Source organism: Ovis aries, chromosome 20 (genome assembly GCF_016772045.2).
Source record: "Ovis aries strain OAR_USU_Benz2616 breed Rambouillet chromosome 20, ARS-UI_Ramb_v3.0, whole genome shotgun sequence".
Classification (NCBI taxonomy): Eukaryota; Metazoa; Chordata; class Mammalia; order Artiodactyla; family Bovidae; genus Ovis; species Ovis aries.
In genome coordinates this window covers 44,735,423-44,763,364 of record NC_056073.1, presented here as the reverse complement: position 1 = coordinate 44,763,364, position 27,942 = coordinate 44,735,423, and the positions used below count along the sequence as shown (strand labels likewise).

At 45.2% G+C, this 27,942-nt stretch overlaps 1 protein-coding gene and 1 pseudogene across 6 annotated transcripts in view; both read left to right on the top strand.

Annotated features, from left to right (window-relative positions):
• The first annotated feature begins 698 nt into the window (after nucleotides 1-698).
• Nucleotides 699-6,638, top strand: LOC101117628 (N-acetyllactosaminide beta-1,6-N-acetylglucosaminyl-transferase-like; annotated as a pseudogene).
• Nucleotides 1,531-27,942, top strand: part of LOC101106554 (glucosaminyl (N-acetyl) transferase 2 (I blood group)) — a 109,587-nt gene continuing 83,175 nt past the window's right edge. For 3 of the 6 annotated variants that reach the window (XM_042236967.2, XM_042236966.2, XM_042236968.2), the window contains exon 1: nucleotides 8,666-9,958. In XM_042236967.2, the coding sequence (XP_042092901.1) occupies nucleotides 9,034-9,958 (925 nt within the window). In that variant the 5' untranslated portion in view covers nucleotides 8,666-9,033. Of the gene's footprint in view, nucleotides 1,615-8,665 lie in introns of those variants that run through there. The other 3 variants (XM_060403521.1, XM_060403514.1, XM_060403518.1) reach the window with 2 other exon arrangements.

Genomic DNA, 27,942 nt, shown 5'->3' with positions numbered 1-27,942 from the left:
TAAGATTCCGCATGCCACTTGGTGCAGCGAAAAAAAAAAAAAAAGTGTGATAAAAAGTCAATGACAGTTCATTTTCAAGGCGCTGCATTTGCGACTTGAGTGAGCTAGTCTGAATGATCTGCACGATTCCATCCAATCCTGCGTTTCAATGAATTCTTGATTTTTATCTTCAGGTAGAGGGATACACTGCTGTTGAGAAATTCTGGGTGCCGTCAAGATTAGTATCAGTCAGTGCCAGCGGTGACCCGCCTCATGACAAGTGAGACGGGCCCCAAACTGAAGAAAGACGACATCAGTCATGGTGATGAGGTCTCCCTCTGGCAGGGGGTAAAAGGGCTGTAAGAAGGACCCACATTCCACATCCTCCTCCCCGCCCTCCCAGGAGAATACCCTGAGTTGGCAGCCGTGACAGGTGCGCAGGGTCTTAACTTGAGGTTGAGCTGGACCAAGGTGACACCTTCACACAGTTCTTGCTCCATTGCCCCCAGTGCCTCATGTTCTTGGGTCCACTCAGTCCCTTCATTGTAAGAGAAGAACTTCAAGCTTGGGGTTGACCCCTTGACCCTTAAGTGAGAGGCAGTATTTCTCTTCTTGCTCAAAATCAGAGCAGGAGTTGATTCTCCAACAGTCAGAGGATGAAGCTGCGGCTGAGTTTGTAATGATACAGAGTGACGAACGCAGGAGAGGTGGTGGGAAGCATGACGCTGAAGATGTTTGAGTTTGTCGTGGGGTTTATGGCCATTTCTATAACTCTTTTGTTCCTGTGTATCAACAATTTCGACCTGCCAAAACACCTGCTAGTGCGGAAAATCGCAAACTCTTCGGTGCTTGCAGAGGCCTGTGACGTGCTTGTAGCAGGAAAGAAAATCTTGGGTGGAAATATACCAATGACGCCACTGAAAGACATGACTTGCCAACAAAACCTGACCCAGAATCACTACATAATGTAACCTCTGTCCAAAGGAGAAGCTGAGTTCCCTTTGGCATATGTCATGGTCATCCACAAAGACCTGGATACATTCCAGAGGCTCTTCAGGGCTGTCTACATGCCTCAGAATGTCTACGGTGTTCACGTGGATGAGAAAGCAACAGCTGAATTTAAAGATGCAGTGGAGCAATTACTGAGCTGCTTCCCAAATGCCTTCCTGGCTTCCAAGATGGAGTCTGTGGTCTATACAGGAATTTCCAGGCTCCGGGCTGACCTGAACTGCCTGCAAGACCTCATAGACTCAGAGGTCCCGTGGAAATACACCATCAACACCTGCGGGCAAGATTTCCCCCTGGAAACCAACAGGGAGATCATCCAGCATCTCAAAGGAATTAAAGGAAAAAACATCACCCCCAGGGTGCTGCCTCCTCACATTATCAGAAGGACTAAATACAGGCACTTGAAGCAGAGATATAGTTTGTTTTCCTTCATGCTGTGGATTTGGATAAGAAAAATGCCTCCTCCCCATAATCTCACCATTTACTTCGGTTCCACCTACGTAGCGCTTACAAGAGAATTTGTTAATTTTGTTCTCTGAGTCCAGAGGGCTCTTGACTTACTTCAGTGATAGAGGGACACGTACTCTCCTGATGAGCATTTCTGGGTGACACTGAACAGGATTCCAGGTATGTGGGACTTGATTCTACATAAAGTCTGGAAGCATTGTGCGTATATGTACGTGTGTATGTGTGCAAGTATTTTACACTTTGAAACTGTCCTTAATTGTATTACATATATTCACCTTTGGGCCTCCCTGGTGGCTCTGCGGTAAAGAATTCTCGCCTGCAATGCAGGAGAGGCAGGTTCGATCCCTGGGTCGGGAAGATCCCCTGGAGGGGGGTTTGGAAATCCACTCCAGTATTCTTGCCTGGAAAATCTCATGGACAGAAGAGCCTGGTGGGCTACAGTCCATAGGGTTGCAAAGAGTTGGACGCTACTAAAGTGACTATGCACGCATGCATATTCACCTATGTTTCCAGCTTTATGGACACTCTATAAATTTTCGTGTGTCTGTTGCAAGGAATTCATATAAGGAAGTTAATCGTCTTACATATCAATAAATAGACTGTTTGCTTAGAGAAAGTGCCTATCAAATTTTGACATGGTCGTATGTTTTTGATATGACAAGTGAAACTGTTTTTTTTTTTTTTAATCAATTATAGTATGTTGTTTGTGAAAATCTCTCAATCATGTCCAACTCTTTGCAACTCCGTGGGCTGAACACTCCACGGAGTTCTCCAGGCCAGAACACTGGAGTGGGTAGCCTTTCCCTACTCCAGGGGATCTTCCCAACCCAGGGATCAAAACCAGGTCTCCCACATTGCAGGCAGATTCTTTACCAGCTGAGCCACAAGAGAAGCCCAAGAATACTGGAGTGGGTAGCCTATCCCTCTCCAGCAGATCTTCCCTATCCAGGAATCGAACCAGGGTCTCCTTCACTGCAGGCGGATTCTTCCAGTTATTTGCGATGTGGGTTATTCATAATGGTTTCATTTTATGTGAATTTGAATCACTCAAGTTTAAAAAGTTTGAGGTCTGAAAAATGTCAACAAAATTTCTAGAAGAACAATGTGAAATAATTCAGCCTTTCCAAATCAATTTTTTTTAATTGACCAGAACTTTCCAGAATTCCAGACTGTCAGACAAGTGAACTGTAGACTACACTTAGGCCTGGCCGCATGGCAGTCTCACTTTGGTGAATGGAAACCTGCTGTCCTCTGTCAGCTCTGTGCTCTAGGCTTGCATGAGTCAAGAACTCACCCTTTGTGTAGAATCTGAAAACCCTGTACTAGTTATTGATGAGCAGAATACTAAAATAATTTTTTTCTTGGGACTTCCTTGGTGGTCCAGTGGCTGGGAATCTTCTTTCCAAAGCAGGGAATGCAGGTTCGATTCCTGATTGGGGAACTCAGATCCCACGTGCCAAGGGGTGACTAAGTGCACGTCCCGCAACCACTGAGCCAGTACGCTCTGACTAAGACCCAATGCAGCCAAATGAATAAAATAATAATTTAAAATTTTTCTTATTATAAAATACAATCCTACTGTAGGAAATATGAGAAATAAAGAAAAGTCGGTATGTAAAAACTAAGAAAATTTTAAAAAGCAAAAGTTATACATTGCACAAGTTGAGAAATAATTGCCGTGCATATATATTAGGTAATTGCATTCTTTTTCATAGTATGGATGTACTAGAATTTGCTTAACAATTCCTCAGTTGTTGAGCGTGTGTTTCCAGTTTTTTCACTATGGAAAATGCTATTGCAATTAATGCTGGGAAGTGTCAAAACTAAGTCACACCTTTTCACATACAGCTTTGTCAGGTGTCAGCATTTCTACCTCTGGAATGAATTCAGACCCAACTCTTTTAAAGGTCACTCCAGATCTGGGGCTATAGGCTTTCCCACCTGGGACTAAATTTGAGGGTGAACTTTAAGCACAAAGAATCTGGAAAGAGGACTCCCTGGTGCTCTAGTGGCTAAGACTCCTCACTTCCTGGAGATTTAGGGGTCTGGGTGCCAACCCTGATCTGAGAACTAGATCCCACATGCTGCAGCTAAGACCTAATGAAACCAAATACATAAAATAAAATTTAAAATAAATATTAAAAAAAAAAAGAATCTGTGAAGAAAATTCGAAAGTTCTTTCTCTAGGAAAAGCAAACTTCTGCATGGGTAAATTGGACGGTAGTCTCAGGAAAGTTGTGGTTTAGTTGCTCAATCATGTCTGACTCTTTGTAACCCCATGGACTGTAGCCTGCCAGGCTTCCCTGTCCGAGGGATTTCCCAGGCAAGAATACTGGAGCGGGTTGCCATTTCCTTCTTCAGGGGATCTTCCTGACCCAGGGATGGAACCCGAGTCTCCTGCATTGGCATGGGCCCTATTTTGAGTGTCCTAGTGGGAGATGCAGTTATATCAAGGACAGTTATCTCCCCCACAGCAACATCTCACAACATTTCCGGAGTTGGAAGCATTCGATTCAAAGCTTCCAGGACTATGTAGGGGAGGGTAAGCCGGTGTTGGATAACAGTAACTTGAGACTCCAAGACTCCAGCTTATTTTAAGTCTCAATCTTTGCCACTCTGAAGGACAGGCCTTTGGGACTGGGACTGAGGCAAACAGAACGTTATGCTTCCACATTCCAGCTTCTGTTATTCTGCGTTTAAATAGCAGCGTAAACTCCAATAAGGGCCTCCATCATAAGAGAAGGAGAGGATTCGCACTAGGATGTTCCCAGGCAACTTTATCCTCCTGGGAATGGAGAGAGATAGAAAGGGGTCAATTTGCTAGAAAACTACTGAGGGAAGAGGTTTTCTGGAAACATCACCTCTTTTTTTTAAAACTGAAGTATATTTGATTTACATGTTCTTTTAGTTTCTAGTATATGGCAAAGGGATTCACTTAGATATATTCTTTTTCAGATTATTTTCCATCGTAGGTTATTACAAGATACTTCCTAGGTGGCGCTTGTGGTAAAGAACTGGTCTGCCAATGCAGGATATGTAAGAGACGTGGGTTCAATCCCTGGGTAGGGAAGATCCCCTGGAGAATGAAATGGCAACCCACCCCAGTATTCTTGCTCGGAAATCCCATGGATAGTGGAGCCTGGTGGGCTACAGCAGGCTCATAGGGCTGCAAAGAGTGGGATACGACTGAGCAACTTAGCAGGCAACCCTGAGCTGCTCTTCATCTGTCAGCTCTTGGCCTCAGCTTTGCATTATACCAGTGATATTTAATGGGCTGTTTTGACAAGAACCAGTTTTGGGCTTCCCTGGCGGCCCACTGGTTAAGACTCCGAGCTTCCATTGCAGGGGATGTGGGTTCCATCCCTGGCCAGGGAAGATCCTGCCTGCTGCCTGGCATGGCCAAAGAGAAAAAGAAAAGAACCGGCTTTTTCTTTCATTTTCCTGCTATTCTATTTCCAGGGATTTTATGTCAAAAAACTTCAACCTTCCCCACCTCCTCCCCTCACTCTTTTCTTCCCAATGGCTTTCTCTGGAAGTCTGAAATTCGCTCCGACATCTCTGGCCACTCTCTGGCTGGATGCTTTCTGTATGTTACTTCTGGAATCTTCCAGCTGCACCCAGACGTTGATGTCAGAAAAAACCCAGACTCAGAGGCATGGGTGATCTGCTTGGGAGGAAGCCAACCTTGGAGGTCCCTGAGTGAGAGCAGGGGTTGTTTTCTCAAATTTACTCCAGAGGAAACAGGGAGGTGTGAGATCAAATGACTTTCTTAGACGCACTGGGCTGTCAAGAGTGGCTTTGACTCAACTGGAGACCTTTCTTCATACGATCCGGGTTGTTTCTTAACACTCTTTCTCAACCACACATGGGGCTATTTTAAGTCCTGGTGCTTCAGACTATTTCCTGTGGCTAACAAAAAAACCAAACCCCACAGAGATGAAGGTAAAGCAGAGTACAGAGTTTAGTATAGTAAATGTATAGACAAACAGAGAAAGAGGAAGGAGAGAAAAGAGAAAGAAGACAGACAGAAAAGAGAGACTGGCCGAAGACAGAGCTGGAAAAAAAGACAAGATGTGATGTGCACATAAAACCAGTTTAACCCAAGCTGCTCTTTCTCTGTGATCTCTGGGGACTCGGACAAAGTTTCCCCTTGGTATCCCTGGTTTCTCACTTGGGCACAGAGGTGCTGTCAAAATGAAATGAATACGTGAAAAGTGCTTTGGGTACTGGTGTGTGGAATAACCGCAGCTGTACAAACAGGGCCCTTCTCTCTGCTCCCCTTCTACAGTCAGCTGTGGAGATTAAACTCTCAGTGCTGTTCTCCTAGGATGAAAATGAGTTTGTGGCTGGAGTGGGAATTTGTAAGACTGAACATTATGTAGAAATAAGCAAGTATGGGTTGAGTTCTAGGACTTTGTCATACACCCAACCGTTTATTGAGTAGCCAAGCCACAAGTCTGCCCTGGCGGACAACTTCTCCAGAACTCTAACCTACTCAGTCGGTGCCTCCAACTTAGAATTTGGGGTATCAGTTTTGACCTGGGACTTGCCTGGTGGTCCAGTGGTTGAGAGTCTGCCTGCCCATGTGGGGGATATGGGTTCAATCCCCGGTCTGGGGAGATTCCATGTGCCGAGGCGACTAAACCCATGCACCACAACTATTGACCCAAGCCGTGCAACTACTGAAGCCCACCCACCTAAGTCTGTGCTCTGCAACAAGAGAAATCAGGGGACGAGAAGCCCGCGCCCCGCAACGAAATGTAGCCCGTGCTCACCACAACTAGAGAAAGCCTGTGCACAGCAGCGAAGACCCAGTACAGCCACAAATTAATTAATTTAAAAAATAGTTTTTGACCTAATGTTCAAACTGAGGAAAAGGATTGCCGTTCTTTTTCATCACTTTTTACCATCCCTTCTACAATCTTGTACAAATGGCAAGAGCATCCTGCCCCAAATTTGGAAGAATGGTGAGTGGTGTCGTGCAAAAGGGCCTCAGGAAAACCAGCATCTCCCAAGTGACCACTAGGAGAGTAAACATCAGAGAGCACTGGGGTAGTGCAAAGAAAAAAAAAGATCGCCACTAATAATGTCTAGCATTGTCAAAATCCTTCTGATTTTAAGGATTTGGGGTGAAGATTCCACTGCAGCCAAGTGCCAACTTGCAAACGTTCTTCACCTTGTAACTTTAAACTCAGGGAGTTTTAGGGACTTCAAAGGACTGGTGGTCCAGGGGCTAAGAATCCATCTTGCAATGCAGGGGACACAGGTTCAATCCCTGGCCAGGGATCTAAGATCCCACTTGCCACGGAGCAGTTATGTAAGCCCAAGAGCTTCAACGGAAGATCCCACATGATGCAATGAAGACCTGGCAGCCAAATAAATAAACAATATTAAAAGAACAACAGCAATCATAGCAAACTCGGGGAGTTGTAAATTCAGGGTAGAACAGGCAAATAATTAGGGATGCTTTTATGCATGAAATCTCCGCAGAAATGGAACTGTGCCAAGAATGAGGAGACAGCCAAAACAAGCGAAGGGAGAGTTCATGTCATCATCCGCATGTACGAGGAGAAAAAGTTATACAAACTATTCGACTCATTTCGAAAGCATAATTAGACATAGGTGCCTCCATTTTTGACCCCTGAGGAGCCTTTCTGCACATGTGCAGTCAGGGAGATCTCCTTGACCTCCAGGATGAAGACTGTGGTCATCATCTTCTCACTCAAGCAGACTGCAGCTCCTCTCTGCTCCTGCCTTTATCTCTGCCATGAAGCACCAACTAGAGACAAGCTCCCGCTGCCCAGCCTGGGGTCCAGCTGTCTCCAGTCTCAGCCCCACTCATGGATGGGGAGGGGGGGCGGGCAGTGAACCCTTGATACGTTTTTCTCATTGTATTCCCACGACTGACTTATGAAGGTGATAAAATGATTCTCATGTTTTACAGATAAGGGAACTCCTTTGGAAAGGTTTATTCATATATGGAATTTAAGAACTTCTCTCCTTCAGTTCTGTGGTTGTTTAGTCACTAAGTCGTGTCTGACTCTTTTGTGACCCCATGGGCTGTAGCCCAACAGGCTCCTTTCTCCATGGGATTCTCCAGGCAAGAATATGGAGCAGGTTACCATTTCCTCCTTCAGAGGGTCTTCCCAACCAAGAGATCAAATCCATGTCTCCTGTGTCTCCTGCACTGGCAGGCAAATTCTTTACCACTGAGCCACGCGGGAACCTGGGCTTAGATGAGATAAACTTGATATTCACTAACTTCAGCTTGCTGCTGCTGTCAAGTCGCTGCAGTCGTGTCCGACTCTGTGCGACCCCATAGATGGCAGCCAACAAGGCTCCCCCATTCCTGGGATTCTTCAGGCAAGAACACTGGAGTGTGTTGCCATTTCCTTCTCCAATGCATGAAAGTGAAAAGTGAAAGTGAAGTTACTCAGTCGTGTCCGACTCTTTGTGACCCCATGGACTGCAGCCTACCAGGCTCCTCCGCCCATGGGATTTTTCAGGCAAGAGTACTGGAGTGGGGTGCCATTGCCTTCTCCGAACTTCAGCTTTAGGCCCTATGCAGTTTGGGGGTTATATTGGGCTGCTAGGCTTTTAGGGGTACTTTTTCTCATGTAAATGTAATTAAAAAAATATTTATTCATTCGCCTGCATCGGGTCTTAGGCGCAACACTTGAGACCAGGCATAGAACCTATGTCCCCCGCATTGCGTGACAGATTCTTAACCACTGGATCACTGGGAAGTCCCTGTTTTCTGGGGTTTTTTTAAAATTAGCTTGTATTCATCTTAGTATAGTAAGTCAGGTGGTGAGGTTCGCTTGCTAATGTGCCTTTTTAAAGACCTTACCTCATAGCAGAGAAAATTAAGTGCTGGAAAGAATGGCTCGATAGCCAGTCATATGCCATGCTTTATGGCATAGCCAGCCAATATGGAGAGGGGGGCGTGTGTGGAAAAAGACAAGGTGAGGTGATTAATTTTTAAGTACTAAATATTTATTGACAGAATACCTCTCCAGGCAGTGTTCACATGCTCGGGACCGATGCTTGTAACTTGGCAGTCCTGTTTAAGCAAACAAACTCAGTCAGTTGAATGCAATGATTAACAGGAAGTCGGGGAGCTGACACAGTTGCCAACCTTCTGGCTGAGAGAGGAGGCCGGGGTTAAAGTCTGAGAGCCGTGACTTGCAGAACGGCCCCTTCACCCCTCACTGATTTTCCTGTAGGGAAGGGTGGACACACTGGAGTCAGAACCTCCCTGGGGCAACTTGTTTTTTTGTGTGTGTATAAACAGGTTGCAAGATGAGACGGGGGAGGAAACAGAGCAAAGCAAATCCCTAAGAGTTTCTTCAGAAACGTGTTGGAGAAAGGTGGAAAAGCAGCACCGTGGGGAATGAAGAGGAAAGGAAGACGGAAAAAGGACAAGCAGCATCAGCTGGAAGGTCACGGAGCGGCCGGTCAGAGCTGCATCCACCTGGAGGATGGTTATGGATTTCGGAGAAAATGTAAGTTAAGTCTGTCTACCCTACCCTCTGACCAGATGTCCCAAGAGACAGTCTACTCATTTCCTGGGTTTGAATGATGGGCTTTTGGAAGCGTTGTCTCTTCTGCGTGTCTCTGGTCTCAGCCCTGATTTTTGTGTTTGTTTGCAACAACGAGTTAGGGGAGAATAAAAATTTCCTGGAAGCTTCCATATCCAATGCTTCACTATTATCAGAAGTCTGTCACCAGATTTTTAAGGGGAAGAGTTTTTGCCCTAAAAAGAATGCATTGAAGAGTACCTTCAGTGAAACCACCTGTCATGAGTACGTGGCTCAGAGTCATTACATAACAGAGGCACTCTCTGAAGAAGAGGCTGGCTTCCCCTTGGCTTATGTGATGACCATCCACAAAGACTTCGGCACGTTTGAGAGACTCTTCAGGGCTATTTACATGCCCCAAAATGTCTACTGTGTTCACGTGGACAAAAAGGCAACAGATACATTTAAAGGCTCGGTGAAGCAGTTACTGAGCTGTTTCCCAAATGCTTTTCTGGCTTCCAAGATGGAGTCCGTGGTCTATGGTGGGATTTCCAGGCTCCAGGCTGACCTGAACTGCATCAAAGATCTTGTGGCCTCAGAGGTTCCATGGAAATACATCCTCAACACCTGTGGGCAAGATTTCCCCCTCAAAACCAACAGGGAGATCATTTGGCATCTGAAGGGATTTAAAGGGAAAAATATCACCCCCGGGGTGCTGCCCCCAGCTCACGCAATTGGGCGGACTAAGTATGTCCACCACGAGCTGTTAAAGCAAAAAAATTCCTACGTGATTAAAACCACAAAATTGAAAACACTGCCTCCTCACAACATGACCGTTTACTTTGGCACTGCCTATGTGGCCCTCACAAGGGAATTCGCAAACTTCGTCCTTCACGACCCGCTGGCGCTTGACTTAATGTCCTGGTCCAAGGACACGTACAGTCCTGACGAACATTTCTGGGTCACACTCAATAGGATTCCTGGTATGTATATCTCTTAACTTTTGTTATGAATAAACATCTCATGGCCAATACTGAATAAATCACTAAAAAATAAGTTTTTAAAAATGAACACCTTCGTAAAGATCGTTCTTCATGTGAGTTCAATCCCTGGGTCAGGAAGATCCCCTGGAGGAGGGCTTGGCAAGCCACTCCAGTATTCCTGCCTGGAGACTCCTGTGGACAGAGGATCCTGGTGGGCTACAGTCCATAGGGATGTTAAGACTCGACTGAAGTGACTTAGCACATATTCACAGTTTCAAAAGTTCATCAAAATATCTTTATAGCAGCTCTCCTCACAGAGTGGATGGTGTAATTCATCTTCATCTTGTGTTGTTCAGTAACTAGTGTCTGACTCTTCTGCAACCCACATATGGACTATAGCCCCCCAGGCTCCTCTGTCCATGGGATTTCCCAGGCAGTGGGTTGCCATTTCCTTCTCCAAGGGATCTTCCCTACCCAAGGATCAAACCCACGTCCCCTGCATCTGCTGCTTTGGCAGGCGGATTCCTTACCACTAAGATTCCTAAACCAATGTCTTTATTTTATAGACAAAGAAGCTTTAGCGTGGTTGCACAATGTGTTCAAATTACCCAGCTAGCAGGCAAATGCACTAATTGTACCAGGTCGCCTAACCCTGATGTTCTTTTAAGGTGATTTCCCAAATTAGTTGTTCGGTTGTTCCTAAATCAACTTCACCTTTCCTTGGTCCAAGTTCCAAATGCCTTAAATAATCTCCAATTGTTTACAGTGAACTAATTCCAGTTCTGCTAGTTCAATTGGAAATAAAAATTCAGATTCCTAGTTCAAAGGAAAACTAACTTGAATCAACATAAGGATTAGGGTCATGGCTTCTTGAGATTAGTGGTTCAGCCCTAGATACATGTTAAAGCCTCCTGGAGCTTGTAAAAATACATTTCCTGACTTCCTGGGTGGATGTGAGCTTCAGTATTTGTTCAGCCTCCAGGAAATTCCCAGGAATAGTCAAGGCTGTGAACCACTGTGGATGCTTATTTTTGATGTTAGTACATAAAGCTTGTTAGGCTTAGAATGCTTTTTAAATCGATGGTTTTCCCAGAGCAGGAATGAGTAATGTAGTGGTAAAAGAAATCAAGACAAGGGCCTAGTGTATAGCACAGGCAATGTCCTGTAATAACTTATATTGGAAAATGATCTGAAAAAGCTTTCCCGGTGGCTTGCTGCTAAGTCGCTTCAGTCGTGTCCAACTCCATGTGACCCCAGAGATGGCAGCTCACCAGGCTCCCCATCCCTGGGATTCTCCAGGCAAGAACATTGGAGTGGGTTGCCATTTCCTTCTCCAGTGCATGAAAGGGAAAAGTGAAAGTGAAGTCGCTTAGTCGTGTCCGACTCTTAGCGACCCCATGGACTGCAGCCTACGAGGCTCCTCTGTCCATAGGATTTTCCAGGTAAGAGTGCTGGATTGGGATGCCATTGCCTTCTCCTCCTGGTGGCTTAGCAGTAAAGAATCTGCCTGTAGTACAGGAGACACAAGCTCAGTTCCTGGGTCGGGAAGATCCCCTGGAGGAGGGCTGGGCAATCCACTCCAGTATTCTTGCCTGGAGAATCCCATGGACAGAGGAGCCTGCTGGGCTACAGTCCATAGGGTTGCGTATATATATGCGCATGCCCGGTCAGTTGCTTCAGCTGTGTCTGGTTCTTTGCAACCCTATAGATATGTATATCACTTTGCTCTATACTTGAAACTAGCACAACACTGTAAATCAACTATATTTGAATAATTTTTTTTTAATTAAGAAAACAATTAAATGACCTCTTTTGGTAGAGTTCACGGTCAAAAAAGAAATCAGGGCTCAAGAAAGTGAAGTGAAGGAACTTCCTTTGTGAGCCAGTAGTTAAGAATCCACCTCCCAATGCAGATCCAGTTCAATTCCTGGTTGGAGAACTAAGATCCCACATGCCTTGGGGCCACTAAGCCTGTGAGCCACAACTAAGACCCAACTAAGACATGATGCGGCCAAAAATAATAAAATTTTAAAAAGAAACTGAGCTGGAGGAGTCATGACTACTTAGCTGTCCATGTGGAGTTGTAGTACTCAGAATAAGGGAAGTAAAAGCCCCACTTCTCTCTTATGTGTTGCTTGGACCAAATACGATGTAGGCCGTTTCCATGGATCTGGGATTAGAATAGTGAACAAACCCAAGGGATGTTTGGAAGCTGAGGCTGGAGAAATGGTGTCAAGGAAACTCATTTATCAAGTGTCGGACAGATGGCCTGTGAGTCTCTTTCACTCTGGAGCCCATGAGTCTAACTAATGATTCTAATCAATTTATTGAACAGAAATGCTGTGTCCCCAACATGAGTTATCTATTGGAACTAGAGTGTTACATCGCTGGTAAGGACCAGCAGTAACAGGTCAGCAAGACAAGGGGAAACAAATGGACAGCTCCATGCCTTTCAAAACATTTCAAGGAAGGAGCCTTTAGAATTGCTTCTGCGTTGCGTGTCCGGAGGATCCCTGTTAGAGGCCTCCACTGGGCCAGCCAACTCTTACAAGACCTGAGGCAGGCCTGAGAGTAGGGCTTGGTCGTGAGGAGGTGAGGGAACTAGAAACTTAAGTGGCTGCCTTGTTTAATGGTTCCTCCCGCTATGCGAACATCTGGGTCATTTCTGTTTCAAGGATCCTTCTTTGCTGATTATGAGTTTGTTGGCTATTCGTTTTTGGACATTTTAAGATTGTTCTAATTGACTGCAGTGATGGTGGGCTTGTTAGGATTCTCAAGTAATAGGACAGGGACTTCCCTGGTGGTCCCGTGGTTAAGAATTTGAGCTTCCATGGTGGGGGTGGGCACAGGTTCAATCCCTGGTTGGGGAAGTAAGATCCCACATGCCAAGTGGTGTGGCCAAAAAGTTAGAAAAAAATAAAGACGAAGAAGCAATAGGGCAGAAAAAAAGATCTCCTGGATGAAATGGCCTCATGGAGTTGTTGAACACCATCTGAAAGAAATACAGTATGAGCCACATAGGTAGCTTTCCATCTTTGGCAGCTGCATTATAGAAACAAAAATGAGTAGGTCAGGTGACTTTGAATCATGCATTTTATTGAACACAATACAGCTCAAATACCAAAGGTCCCCGTGGCTGGTGGCTCCTTGGATGCACAGAGCAGGCAGCCAGATGTCCTCCCCGCTTGGGGAAGAACAGTCAGACAGCAGTGGGGCCGTCCTAGCGACTCAGAGAAGCAACAGCATCTTCATCTCTGGTTCTCTGTCCTTACCTAAGAGTCTTACCTCTGCTTCAGGGCTTCTTCTTGCTCATGAGCCCAGTGGGCTCTACTTTCAGCGTCTTCCCCTTGTGTCTCCAGCCAGATTCTGGGCCGCGCTGTCGATGGCAATTCCTCTCTGTCTCCTTCAGAGGTTTCTTCTCAGAGAGTCTCGCTGTGTGGGTCCTGAAGTCACCGTACAATGAGCATCCCTGTTCGCATCCCAGCCACTTCCTGGGCAGCAGGCGACCCCTCTGTAGAGGCGCTGCCTTTCATTGAGGCCCCCAACCATTCAGGTCAGGTGGGGCCAGTGGGGCAGAGTCATATGGTTTCAAACACAAGGCAAGCCGTGGTTTTAATACACAGTAAGACTATTCAGCAGTGGCCGGTCCTCTGGAAACCTCTCAGAAGTGAGGGTTCCTGCACGGCCTGCTCAGGCGAAGGGGCCCATGAGGATGGAAGTATTCCAGAAAGAGCATTCACAGGTGCCTTAAAAGATGCTGTCCAATGGACATCACCAGCTGTTTTGAAATGAGGATTCCTGATCATCCTCTGTCTTTACCCCGCTTCTCTCCCAACTCTGTCCTGCTCCTTCCATTCCTTAACCCAGGTCACACCAAGGTGGCAGCCTTTCAGTTCCCCGTCAGCCTTGGCCATGGCTGATTTCCAGTTAGGACAGAGATCCTTTTATGGGCCAGCGGTGCCAGTTCACCACCTCCTGTTTGCTTCCAAGCTATAGATCATGTGCTCCTCCCGTCGGCATGGTTCTGCCCTGAGCAGGAACTTTTGGTGGGTTTGTTTCATTCATCACATGCTCTTGGGATTTAAAGATTTTGAAACTGACCAATGGTTTCAGCCTCACTTGCAACAAAGGAATATTTCTCATTTGATTCAGTGGGAGCTTATTTCAAATTCATATTAATGAATGAATGAATGAAAAAAGAGTCTTTTCTCATTCTGAAAAAAATCTCAGAGAAAAAGAAAAAGCTGAGAGCAGGTTTCACTGGAGATGGGAGGAAAAAAGAACAACAAGAAATCAAAAGGGGAAGGTATAGAGAAAAGAAGAAAATTGGAGATTGTGGGCTTGGAAGACAGATTCTATTTGCTTTTCATTTTTCCCTTGGAGAACCAGCCGATGGCCCCGCCCTTCTGGTATTTTCTGCCGTGTATGTGCCCCTGTGCCCTTGAAAGGGGAGGTCTGTTGAGTTTCTGCTGTAAAGTCCACACTGGCCTGACTCTATCTTTATTGCAGCCTGGCTAGTTGCTCTAGACTTTTTATATGTACAGATGCTGTGCTGAGGTGCCAAGTGCTGAAACCTTGAGAGAAGCAGGAAGAATCAATCTAAATAAAGCTGGTTCTGGGAATTCACAGTTTCGCGGCCCCCCCCAGGGATTTGGCTGGGATCTTGCTATATCTAGAGGGAATTTATGCTTCTCAAACACATTATGCTCACAGAGCTTCCAGGATCACTGAGTGTACGGGCAGACTTGCTGGGAAGGACAGTTGGGGGATAAGTTTTATTAATAGCTTGAACAATCTCTGTTTTCGTATCTGTTGAAATATAGACTTTTGTCATAGGAAAAGAAATCAGCAAGTCGGGATACAAGTTGTTTTTCAAGGAAATACCGTCTTTCCTCAAAAAAAAAAAAAAATCAAAAATAGAACTACATACAATCCAGCAATCCCACCACTGGGTATTTATCCAAAGAAAACAAAATACTAACTCAAAAACATGTATTAATATATACCCCTATCTTCATTCCTGCATTATTTATTATAGCCAAGATATGGAACCAACCTAAGTGCCCATCAATAGATGAATGGATAAAGAAGATGTGGTTTACACACACACACACAGAAATATTACTCAGCAACAAAGAAGAATGAAATCTTGTCATTTGTAATAACATGGGTAGACCTAGAGAGTATTACGCTGAATGAAAAGAGTCAGGCAGAGAAAGAAAAATACCAGAGGATTTCACTTATATGTGGAATCTAAAAAACAAAACAAAAAACCAGAAATGGAGTCGTCGATACAAAGAACAAACAAATGGTTGGCAGAGGGAAGGGGGTTGGAGGTAGAAATAGGTGAAGGATACCAAAAAGTACAAACTGGGACTTCCCACGTGGTCCAGTGGCTAAGATTCCACGCTCTCAATGCTAGAGGCCCAGGTTAGAACCCTGGCCAGGGGACTAGATGTGCCACAAGTAAGAGTTTGCACGATGGTACTAAGACCTGGCATAGCCTAAAAATATAAATAAGTATTTTAAAAGAGAAAAAAGAGGTACAAACTTCCAGTTGCAAGATATATGAGTCACAGTTAGGAAAGGTACAAAGGTACAGGGTGGGGAACAGAGTCAATAATAGTGTAATGTCTTTGGGTGGTGACAGATGGTAACAGCCCATTGGGGAGACTATTCTGAAATGTGTAGACGTATTAATAGCAAATCACTGTGCTGTATGACAGGAACTAGCACAGGTCAAGAATACATCGAAAACAAACTCAAAGGAAAAGAGATCAAATTTATGGTTACCAGAGGAAAGGGATATTGGATGAAGGTAGTCAAAAGGTACAAACTTCCAGTTACATGATAAATAAGGATTTCAGCATATGTCATACTTAATATCATTAACTCTGCTATACTGGAGTGGGTAGCCTTTCCCTTCTCCAGGGGATCTTCCCAACCCAGGGATTGAACCCAGGTCTCCCACATTGCAGGCAGATTCTTTACCAGCTGAGCCACAAAAGAAGCCCAAGAATACTGGAGTCGGTAGCCTATCCCTTCTCCAGGGGATCTTCCCTACCCAGGAACCGAACCGGGGTCTCGTGCATTGCAGGCAGATTCTTTACCAACTGAGCTCCCTGGGAAGCCTGTAGAGTCAGTGGTGGCTCCCAATTTGTTGGCAGGATTTAGAAGCAGACAGTCCTGGCTTTGCCACCTACAACCTGTGTCATTTGGGACAAAATGTCTAATTTCTCTGATTTGTCATCAAAATATCTCCTTGTCAGACTGTAGGAAGGATTAGACAGCACACAAATTGTACTCGGGATGTTGTAGAAGCTTATTAACACTTCCAAGAGAGGGACAACAAAAAAAGAATGTCTTAGATGCTGCTTTTTGAAGTTTTAGTGTTACAATTCTAAAACTTCTATGTGTGACCAAAAAAAAAAAGTGTTTTTGAAGGTGCGGGGATTTTTTTTTTACTAGAAATCGGTCATGCAGCCCACAGAGGTCACCGCTCAGCTGTTGCTTTTATTAGCAGGGTCACGTGAGTGGGGTCTGAAGCGGCTGCTTTCTCTTTCCTCTTATTAGGAAGTGGCATTCTGAGCCGAGTCCAGGGCCTCTGACTCTGCCAAGTTTCTATCACCCTAGCTCGGTCGGAAGACAGACAGTCTCCAGGCCCTGGCTCACACTGCCCCTGCGTTCTGAAATGCTCTTTTGTCGCTCCTTCTGGAATGTTCCCCCAATCTAGTTGAAATAGCCTCAGATCGAGTTGAAAGGTCACTTACTTCCTCAGGGAAGTTCCTCTGCTCCCCACCCCTCCCACAGAAGCGGCCACCCCCACCCACCCACTTGACTGCTGTCCAAGGGTGACCTCCACAGCATCTCACTGGTCCCCCCTCGACCCCGCCTCCCTGCCCCACCCCCACCTCCTGCACCTCAAAAGGGAGAGCATGAGCGGGATGACTGACACCAGCCCTTGGACTTCTGACCTAACTTCCTCCTCCTGCTGGGCTCCAGGTGAATGCTGAGTAAGGAGCCATTGAATGGGAGACGAGAGTGTAGACTTCTCCTTCTCTTAAATGGCATCTTTTCTCCAAGTGATGGAAATTCTCCTTCCATTTTGCAGAAAGTTCAGTTTGCTATTTTCAGTCTAATTCAGTTTTTACGTCCTGCCCCCAGCTCCACCTCCTTTTCCAAAGGGCAGACATCCTTGCCACCCAGGCCAAATCCAGCAGAAAACTTGACTGCAGTAGGTCTGTGGGAGTCAGCCGTTACCTGAGACCGAGCTCACCTCGCATCAGCCTGTGTATCGTGGCAGTGATGGAAGCTGTTTTAGTTCAGGTCTTGGAAAATCGAAATCAACCATTAGGGGAATTTGCCAATTGTACTGACCCTGAGTGAGAGGCGCTCTGATTAAAACTATCCAGAAAATGTAGTTAAGTGCTTTACTTTGCTACCGCTTGAATTCCTTGTAGAGTTGCTAAGTCCCAAGCCGACCTCTTTCCTCTGAGCTTTTCCCCTGAGGCCTCTCTTTGCCTGCAGAAATTCTGATTATCTTTGAGAGCTATACTGAGCTCTGTGTACTGAGCACCCACCACCCTCGGGTAGAGTTTGTCCTCGGTACTCTTTTTCTCCTGCTGGTATCCTTATCTTCTTAAGGGTTTATTGTTGCAGTATCTGTGGAGACACAGTGCAGAGTCCTGGAGGGTTAGAGTGATATTTCTGTCTTTATGAGCCTTGACCACACACTGCTGAGTGTCAAACTGAATATGATTCACCTATGTTGCTACTATAAAATAAATGTGGCATTAAAACAGGCAGGACAGGGGCAGGGCACCACCTCTAAAACAACGACAGAAGTGTTGAGAACAGAACGCAAACAGGCTGGAACCCCAGCTTGGTTAAGCCCAAGAAGGTGGAAGATTTGATTTCCACTGGACCATGAGCTTCCTTGTAATACATTAGCTAGATGACACACCTACAGGCACCATGACAGTTCCAAGGTCAACCATACAAGTGTTCAGTTCAGTGCAGTCGCTCAGTCGTGTCCGACTCCTTGCGACCCCATGAACCGCAGCACTCCAGGCCTCCCTGTCCAACACCAACTCCCAGAGTCTACCCACAGCCATGTCCACTGATCGGTGATGCCATCCAACCATCTCTGTCGTCCCCTTCTCTCACCTTCAATCTTTCCCAGCATCAGGGTCTTTTCCAATGAGTCAGTTGTTCATATCAGGTGGCCAAAGTATTGGAGTTTCAGCTTCAACATCAGTCCTTCCAGTGAACACCCAAAACTGATCTCCTTTAGGATGGACCGATTGGATCTCCTGGCAGTCCAAGAGACTCCCAAGAGTCTTCTCCAACACCACAGTTCAAAAGCATCAATTCTTCAGTGCTCAGCTTTCTTTATAGTCCAACTCTCACATACATACATGACCACTGGAAAAACCATAGTCTTGACTAAACGGACCTTTGCTGACAAAGTTATGTCTCTGCTTTTTAATATGCTATCTAGGTTGGTCATAACTTTCCTGCCAAGGAGTAAGTGTCTTTTAATTTCATGGCTGCAATCACCATCTGCAGTGATTTTGGAGCCCAGAAAAATAAAGTCAGCCACTATTTCCTCTGTTTCCCCATTTATCTGCCATGAAGTGATGAGACTGGATGCCATGATCTTCGTTTTCTGAATGTTGAGCTTTAAGCCAACTTTTCACTCTCCTCTTTCACTTTCATCAGAGCCTCTTTAGTTCTTCACTTTCTGCCATAAGAGTGGTGTCATCTGCTTATCTGAGATTATTGATGTTTCTCCCGGCAATCTTGATTCCAGTTTGTGCTTCTTCCAGCCCAGCGTTTCTCATGTTGTACTCTGCATAGAAGTTAAATAAGCAGGGTGACAATATACAGCCTTGATGCACTCCTTTTCCTGTTTGGAACCAGTCTGTTGTTCCATGTCCAGTTTCAACTGTTGCTTCCTGACCTGCATACAGGTTTCTCAAGAAGCAGGTCAGGTGATCTGGTATTCCCATCTCTTTCAGAATTTTCCACAGTTTATTGTGACCAATTCCTGGAAATCTCTGCTCCAGATTTGTTGGTGTTTTCAGTTGCTAAGTCCTGTCCAACTCTGAGACCCCATGGACAGCAGTACACCAGGCTTCCCTGTCCGTCACCAACCCCCAGAGCTTTCTCAAACTCATGTCCATTGAGTCAGTGATGCCATCCAACCATCTCATCCTCTGTCATCCCCTTCTCCTCCTGCCTTCAGTCTTTCCCAGCATCAGGGTCTTTTCCAATGAGTCAGCTCTTCTCATCAGGCCACAGTATTGGAGCTTCAACTTCAGCATTAATCCTTCCAATGAATATTCAGAATTGATTTCCTTTAGGATTGACTTATTTAATATCTTTGGTGTGCAAGAAACTCTCAAGACTCTTCTCTAGCACCACAGTTCGAAGGCACCAATTCTTCGGCACTCAGCCCTCTTTATGGTCCAGCTCTCACATCTGTACAGGACTACTGGGAAAACCATAGTTTTAACTATATGGACATTTGTTGGCAAAGTGGTGTCTGGTTTTGAATTCGCTGTCTAGGTTTGTCGTAGCTTTTCATCCAGGGAGCAAGTGTCTTTTGATTTCAGGCTGCAGTCACTGCCTGCAGTGATTTTGGAGCCCAAGAAAATAAAGTCTCTCACTGTTTCCATTTTTTTCTCCATCTATCTGCCATGAAATGGTGGGACTGGATACCATGATTTTTGTTTTTTAAATGTTGAGTTTTAAGCCAGCTTTTTCACTCTTCTCTTTCACCTTCATCAAGAGGTTCTTTAGTTCCTCTTCGCTTTCTGCCATTAGGGTGGTGTCATCTGCATACCTGAGTTTATTGATATTTCTCCCTGCAATCTTGATTCCAGCTTATGATCCATCCAGGCTGGCATTTCGCCTATGAAATTACCCTGCCCATAAAAACTAACAACCCTGTTCCCTGGGGCCTCTTGCCTTCTGAGATGGCCCACACTTTATCTATGGAATGTGTATCTCCCTCAATAAATGTGTTCTTTCACTCTGGCTGGCTCTTGAAGTCCTTCCTGTGAGGAACCAGGGACCCTCACATGGCAGCCCTCTCCAGGGACTTGCCTGAGACCTGGGGTGTGACCATCCTCTTGCACCCCATGTTTTTCCTGCAAAAGTATTGCTTTCATGCCAACCGGGTAGTCTTCTACGGTCCAAATCACTAACAGCTGACAGTCAACCCAGGTTTAGTCACTATAAAAGAAGGCAAGTAAACTCATCATATGAACATTTTCAATGTCAGGCGCTGGACAAACTGCCCTTCTTCCTCTGAGTTTACAGCTTTATTGAGGTACAGTTTACACACCACAGAATTGAGATGTGTTATTAGAAATATAATAATTTATATACTGTAAAACTCACCTGTTTCAAGTACACAATTAAATGGTTTTTAGTATATATACAAGTGCACCACCATGACCCCAGCTGAATTTAGAGTATTTTTTTATCACCTGCAGAAGAAACTTCATGCCCATTTACAATCCTTTGTTTTCTGTCTGAATAGATTCGCCTTTGTTGGACATTTTCAAGTCAAGCCACAGATATGCTTTTTCATGTCTGTCTCCTTCTATTAATGGAATGATTTTGAGGATTATCCAGGTTGTAGCATGAATCAGTACTTCTCTTCTTTATATAGATGACTTCTATTCTGTTATGGGGGAGTGGATCACGTTTTGTTTACTCGTTCATCTGTCGATAAGCTTTCGAGTTGCTTCTACTTTGGGGCCATTATGAATAATGCTGCTATGAACATTCCTAGGCAAGTCTTTGTACAGGCACATGCTTTCATTTCTCCTGGATAGATTCTATATGTAAAATTACAGGTCCAGGGACTTCCCTGGAGGTCCATTGGTTAAAACTCTGCACTTCCACCAAAGGAGGCACAGGTTCTACCCCCTGTTCAGTTGGGGAACTAAATCTTGCATGCCACACAGTGGGCCCCTAAAAATTTAAAAATTCCTAGTCCGTGTGGTAACTCTATGTTTAACATTTTGAGGAATTGGCAAGCTGGTTTTCAAAGCAGGTATGCTATTTTGCATTTCCACCAGCAAGGTATGAGGGTTCCAATATCTTCACATACTCACCAACACTCATTATTGCCTTTTTATTTTACCCATTCTAGTAGATGTGAAATGGTATCTCCTTTGGTTTGATTTGCATTTCCCTAATGAGCAATGATCTTGAACACCTTTTCATATGCTTGTTAGCCTTTTGAATATTGACTGGAAGGACTGCTGCTGAAGCTTCAGTACTCTGGCCACTTGATGCAAAGAGCCAACTCACTGGAAATGACCTTGATGCTGGGAAAGATTAAAGGCAAAAGAAGTGGGTGGCAGAGGATGAGACGGTTAGATAGCATCACCCACTCAATGGACATGAGTTTGAACAAACTCCGGGAGATTGTGAAAGACAACGCTGCGGTCCATGGGGCTGCAAAGACTCAAACACGACTTACTGACTGAACAAGGAGCAATGATGTTGAAAATCTTCTCATATGCTCATTGGCATTTGGTCTGTCTTCTTGGAAGAGGACTAAGTGCCTCTTGGACATTACTTGTTTGAATCTTGGCATTGTTTCAAGCTCTATTTTATAGATGAGGAAACAGGTATGGAGAGTTTTTGCTACTTTCTCAGAGACATCCAACTCATAAGTGCCAAAGACACTTGAATTTATTTTGAAGACTGGGTGGATTAAAAGATGAAACTGTCCAACGTTGACTTAAGGATACCTTGCTAAAATGCCTGGCCAAAATGTCAATTCCGGTTTCTTCTTCCTGAACCCTTTGACTAAGCAATTAGTTAAGGTTCATTTAAAAAATAAAGTAACCCTTTTAATTGAGATACTGTATTAAGATTTGAGAGACTGTATTTAATTTGAGATACTGTATTACCCTTTTCTGTGGTTTTACGCAAACCACAATTCCTCCTCCTCTGAAGGATAAAATGGCTACAATCCCTTCCTGTTTAGCCAACCTGTATTTGCTCCCTCTAGTCTATGACCTTTCCCTTCCAGCTCTTGAACTGTGAGATACAGGACTGCAGCTGAAGCCCGAGTCAGTGTTTGTGTAACTTTTACTTTTTGTTTCTTCTGTTTCACAAGATTTGCCCCTTGGCCTCAGTCTCCGTTAGTATGTGTGTGCATTGTTCTGTGCTGGCTATATTTGACCACCTAGAAACACAGGAAGGGGTTGTTTAAATTCACACCACTTTGCCGCTCCCAATACTATTTCTTGTGTTACCGAGCTTGACAAATTAGGGGCAGAGTCTGACAGAGTTTCACAAGCATTTGTTTTTACCTCCAAGGATTCATAAATGTGTCTCTCTAGTTTTATCCTTATTAGGAATGAAGTGAACTTCAAATTCCTATAATCTTTGCAATCCTAACTAAGCTCCTTCTAGCCATGGTGAAAAATCATAACAATTTTTATGGAAGGTAAACCAGCCACCAGAGTAGAATTTTCCGTGCAAATACTGAGCTGTGCGCAGCTGTTTGTGACTTTACAGGGCTTCCCTGGTGGCTCAGCTGGCAAAGAATCTGCCTGCAATGCAGGAGACCGGGGTTCGATTCCTGGGTTGGAAAGATCCCCTAGAGAAGGGAATGGCAACCCACTCCAGTATTCTTGCCTGGAGAATTTCATGGACAGAGGAGCCTTTACAGTCTTGAGCCCTAACAAGCCACAAGGCTTCAATCTTGTGAGTCAGGCAAAAGCCAGGTGTGAGGTGACTTTCTAGCTTCAAAGCCATAAAAGAGAAGTTTAAGATAGGAGGGGAAATGAAATTAAGGACAAGGCAGGATTGAGAATAAAATTAATTGTAATGATAAGCCTCTATTGACAAGACATGGAGCCTCAGAATAGAAACCCAGAGTTGTTCTGGAGGGTCCCTGGGTGCCAGTGTAGCTGGGACTGGCTTCATCTTTTCCCAAAGTGTATGGAGGGTTTCTAGCCTTCCCTGGTGGCTTTGCGGTGAAGAATCCACCTGCTATGCAGGAGATATGGGTTCGATCCCTGGTCTGAAAACATCCTCTGGAGAAGGAAATGGAAATCCACTCCAGTATTCTTGCCTGGGAGTCCCATGGACAGAGCAGCCTGGAAGGCTGCAGTCCACGGGGTCACAGAGTCGGACGTGACTTAGCGACTAGACAACAGTGGAGGGCTTTTGGTTTGTCCCCAGCCTGCTCCCTGTCGTGGCAGCCTCTTTCCTTGTTGTACCGTGTAGACACTGCTAAGCTTCCCAGCCGTGTCTGTGCGGGCTGACCTGCTGGGCACAGCTGCTGAGAGGCTGCCTGCTGATCCTGGTAGTGCATGCCACACACAAGGCCGGTGGCAGTTGGGGAGCCCTGTCTATTCACCTGTGGAGGAGAGAACTTTGTTCGGTTATTATTATTTTTTAACAAGTGCCAGACCAACGACTGCTTTCAGGAAATGCCCTGGCATGGAAACTTGAAAATTACTTCCTTGATCTAACACCCCACATTAAAAACCAGATTTCAAAATCTCAGAGGAGTAAGGTTTCTGTTTGGTCGAAAAGGGTGGGGAAGGGCTGACTTTGGTCACAATAACCTCTAGCTAGAATTGTCGTCCTGTATTGATTTCATAGACGGGGGCTATTTCCACAGCCTCGGTGGCTCCAACGCTGGCACTGTTTTGGAAGTTTTTGTTTGTTTGTTTTCTTGAATTTTATTTGTTTGTTGTGTTGTTTTTGGCAACACCAAGCAGCTTGTGAGACATTAATTGCCTGACCAGGGACTGGCCACGAGAGAGCAGAATCCTAACTGCTGGACCGCCAGGGAAATCCCTGGCACTGCTTTGTTGGTGAAGGTGATACAAATGTGGCTAGAGAAGAAATTCTGTAGAACAAATGTTATCTCCAGGAGAGAGTAAAAGATTTAATGTTGATGCTTTGTTTGACTAAGTCATTTAAACCTCTCAGAAATCCTCTGAGGGAGGTCTGTGTTATTCTTCGCAATTTTCAGGGGTCTTACCGGGTGGTTCGATGATTAGGGCTCTGCACTCCCACTGCAGAGGGCAGGGGTTTGATCCCTGGTCCAGGAACTAAGATTCGGCACGCTGCAACTAAAGACTGAAGACACTGCCTGCTGCAACTAAGATCCAGTGCAACCAAATAAGAAAGATTAAATAAGCAAAGCGTGATTAAAGAAAACCCCTGTTCCCCTTAAAGAGAAAGATACTACTCCTTGAATGTCTAGAAGATATTTGAAGATCTTGAGTTTTCAACCTCTCAAACGGATTCCAAAATTACTATACTTAAAATACTTATAAGAATAGTATAAAGAGCTCCCCTATACCCTTCACTTACACTCCACAACCCATGACATTCTACCATACCTGCTTATTCTTTGCTTCCGGGCTCTCTCCTTTATACTTTTCTTTAGCTGTTTGCAAATCATCTCTCATCATTTCAAAGTGCAATAATCACTAACAACCAAGGCACTCTCCTGCAGAGTTTCCCATCATAGTGTAACCAGCAAGTGCTGCCGTGTTACTCTTTAATCCAGAGACCCTACTCCAGTATCACCAGTTGTATTAATAATGTCCTTCCTAAACTTAAAATCTGAGTAAGGATCTTGAGCTACACTTAGCGGTCACATCCCTTTTGTTGTTGTTGTTCAGTGGCTCAGTCGTGTCCAGCTTTTTTCGACCCCATGGCCTGCAGCACGCCAGGCTTCCCTGTCCTTCACCATCTCCTGGAGCTTGCTCAGACTCATGTCCATTGAGTTGGTGATGCCTTCCAACCATCTCATCCTCTGTCGTCCCCTTCTCCTCCCGCCTTCAATCCTTCCCAGCATTAGGGTCTTTCCAAATGTGTCAATTCTTTGCATCAGGTGGCCAAAGTATTGGAGCTTCAGCTTTAGCATCAGTCTTTCCAATGAATATTCAGGAGTGATTTCCTTTAGGATGGACTGGTTGGATATCCTGGCAGTCCAAGGGACTCTCAAGAGTCTTCTCCAACACCACAGTTCAAAAGCATCAGTTCTTCGGTGCTCAGCTTTCTTTATAGTCCAGCTCTCACATCCATACATGACCACTGGAAAAACCATAGCTTTGACTAGACGGACCTTTGTTGGCAAAGTAATGTCTCTGTTTTTCAATATGCTGCCTAGGTTGGTTATAACTTTTCTTCCAAGGAGCAAAGGTCTTTTAATTTCATGGCAGCAGTCACCATCTGCAGTGATTTTGGACAAAAAAAAAAAAGTCTGTCACTGTTTCCACTGTTTCCCCATCTATTTGCCATGAAGTGATGGGACTGATGCCATGATCTTAGTTTCCCGAATGTTGAGCTTTAAGCCAACTTTTTCACTCTCCTCTTTCACTTTCATCAGAGCCTCTTTAGCTCTTCTTCACTTTCTGCCGTAAGGGTGGTGTCATCTGCGTATCCGAGGTTATTGATAGTTCTCCTGGCAATCTTGATTCCAGCTTGTGCTTCATCCAGCCCAGCGTTTCTCATGATATACTCTGCATATAAGTTAAATAAGCAGGGTGACAATATACAGCCTTGACATACTCCTTTTCCTATTTGGAACCAGTCTGTTGTTCCATGTCCAGTTCTAACTGCTGCTTCCTGACCTGCATACAGATTTCTCAGGAGGCAGGTCAGGTGGTCTGGTATTCCCATCCTTTGAAGAATTTTCCACATAGGTACCTATGTACCTATCTATTTATATCTATCTATCTATGTACCTATCTATCTCTGTCTGCTTATTAAAAACCATAGGGAATTTCCTAGTGGTTCAATGGTTAGGACTCACTGCTTTCACTGCCATGGCCCCGGTTTGATCTCTGGTTGGGGAAGATCCCACAAGCCTCACAGCAAGGCCAGAAAAACAAACACAAATTCACATGACCTCCAATTCCAATCCAAAAACAAAGGCTTCTGTATTCTCCATGTCTTTCCCCAGGAGTGAGGAACCAGGCCCCCATTAACCTCAGCATATTCACTCATCTTCCCCCTCCCACGCTATGTAAGTGGTCTTTCCCATGATGCTTAGCTGAAGTCCTGGCTCCAAGACTTGCTGGTCCCACCTCCACCAGCAGTGGCCTTGGCCTCTGGGAAGAGCAAAGGAAATTGGAATGCATTTTGATGCCTTTATAGACATATCTGTATTGAAAGGCAGCTCAACATTTAAATATATAAATTCAGAGATCAGCTCTAATGCCCCCCAACTTCATGACCTTGGATATGTGTTGGACATTTCTAAGTCTCATTCACTCATTTGTGAAATGGGGATAATAATTGTGCCTACTTCACTGAGTTACTGCGAGTATTAAATGATAATCTACATGAAAATTGGTGACTTGTTCTCTGCAAAAAGAGAAGAGTTAGAGATGGTTCACAGGGCTTGGTCCCTGGAGAGTATCTTTAGGTGCCTGGTTAATTATTAGTTCAAGGGTGAGGCCTTGGAGACCTGGTTTGGCCCGGGACTAATTACTCCTCTGGATCAGGTTAATACCTGCAGAAATGTGACCACCTGAAGGGGGAGCAAGAGAGGCGGAATTTGGAAGTCAATTCTACAGGAAAGGAAAAGACTTGTTCAGATGGATTTCCCAGCAATAAGGAAGCTTGAAAGAAAAGATTTACAGTGCTTCAGACCCTGTGCTTCCCAGCACATACTGATAGACTGAATGCCAGAGAAAGAAAAGGAATGTTGGAGAAAGTCACGTGTCTTAGTAAAACTGAACACGGCTCTCCCTATCTCTCCTGGGTTTCTCTGAAGCACACCTGGGTGCTGACTCCTAGCCGTCCCTGGGCCTGCCTGAACGGCATGGGATGGGACACCGACCAACAGCAGGAACTCAGGAGCAAAGCTACTCACATTCAAGCCAAGGTTCAGCCACTTTTAGCACAGCAACCCTGGGCTGGGAGGTCACCGGGAGACGAGTGACCTTCTGAGTTGAGACTCGGAGTTTCCTCATTGGGCAAGAGGGAGTGAGAGCCCCCTGATGCCCAGCTACCAGCTGTGTCATTCACACACCCTGTTGTAACGTCCATTCTGCTTGTCAGCCCAGGTGTCCCCTCATCCTTGTCTAATCTAGACTCTCGTTGTTTAGCCCCCAAGTAGCGTCCAACTGTTTTACAACTCCGTGGACTGTAGCCTGCCAGGCTCCTCTGTCCATGGGATTGTCCAGGCAAGAATACTAGAGCAGGTTGCCGTTTTCTTCTCCGGGGGATATTCCTGATCCAGGGATCAAACACGGGTCTCCTGCATTGGCAGGCAGATGCTTTACCACTGAGCCCTTTGTAAGCCCCTAATCTAGATTGCTGCCACTGCTGCTTCGCTTCAGTCGTGTCCAGCTCTGTGTGACCCCATAGATGGCAGCCCACCAGGCTCCCCCATCCCTGGGATTCTCCAGGCAAGAACACTGGAGTGGGTTGCCATTTCCTTCTCCAGATTACAAGTGCCTTAAAGGCTGACACTTTTGTGTGGATAAGCAACAAGGGGGGTTTGAATTCAGTTGTTCTATTTCCTCTTGGCTCCTTTCCTGCTGGACATTGCTCACTGGTAGGAAGGCGACACCTTTGGGTCATGACTGAGGGTGGCTGGTGTCAGGAGCCAGAGTGGAAACAGCCTCGGTCTGTTTAGGGAAGAAGGGATGGAATGTGGTCTTGCAGAGAGTTTGACCAGAAGTGATAACCATAAATACAAGCTGTTTCAGAAAGACACCTGATTCCCCGCTCACCTGGGAGACTTCACTGAAAGAGTGTTTCTGGGAGGAGGACTTTGACTCCTGTTATTCTTTCATTCATTCATTCACTTCTGGTGAGACACTATATAACAAAGAAAAGCGCACATATCACTAGGGTTCAGCTTGATACCATTCACAAAGTGGACGCAGCCGCAGCCACACAGTCGGTGGAAGGACACAGAACATAACCAGCATTCCGGTCACTACCATGATGTCTGGCAGCACAGACGCTTT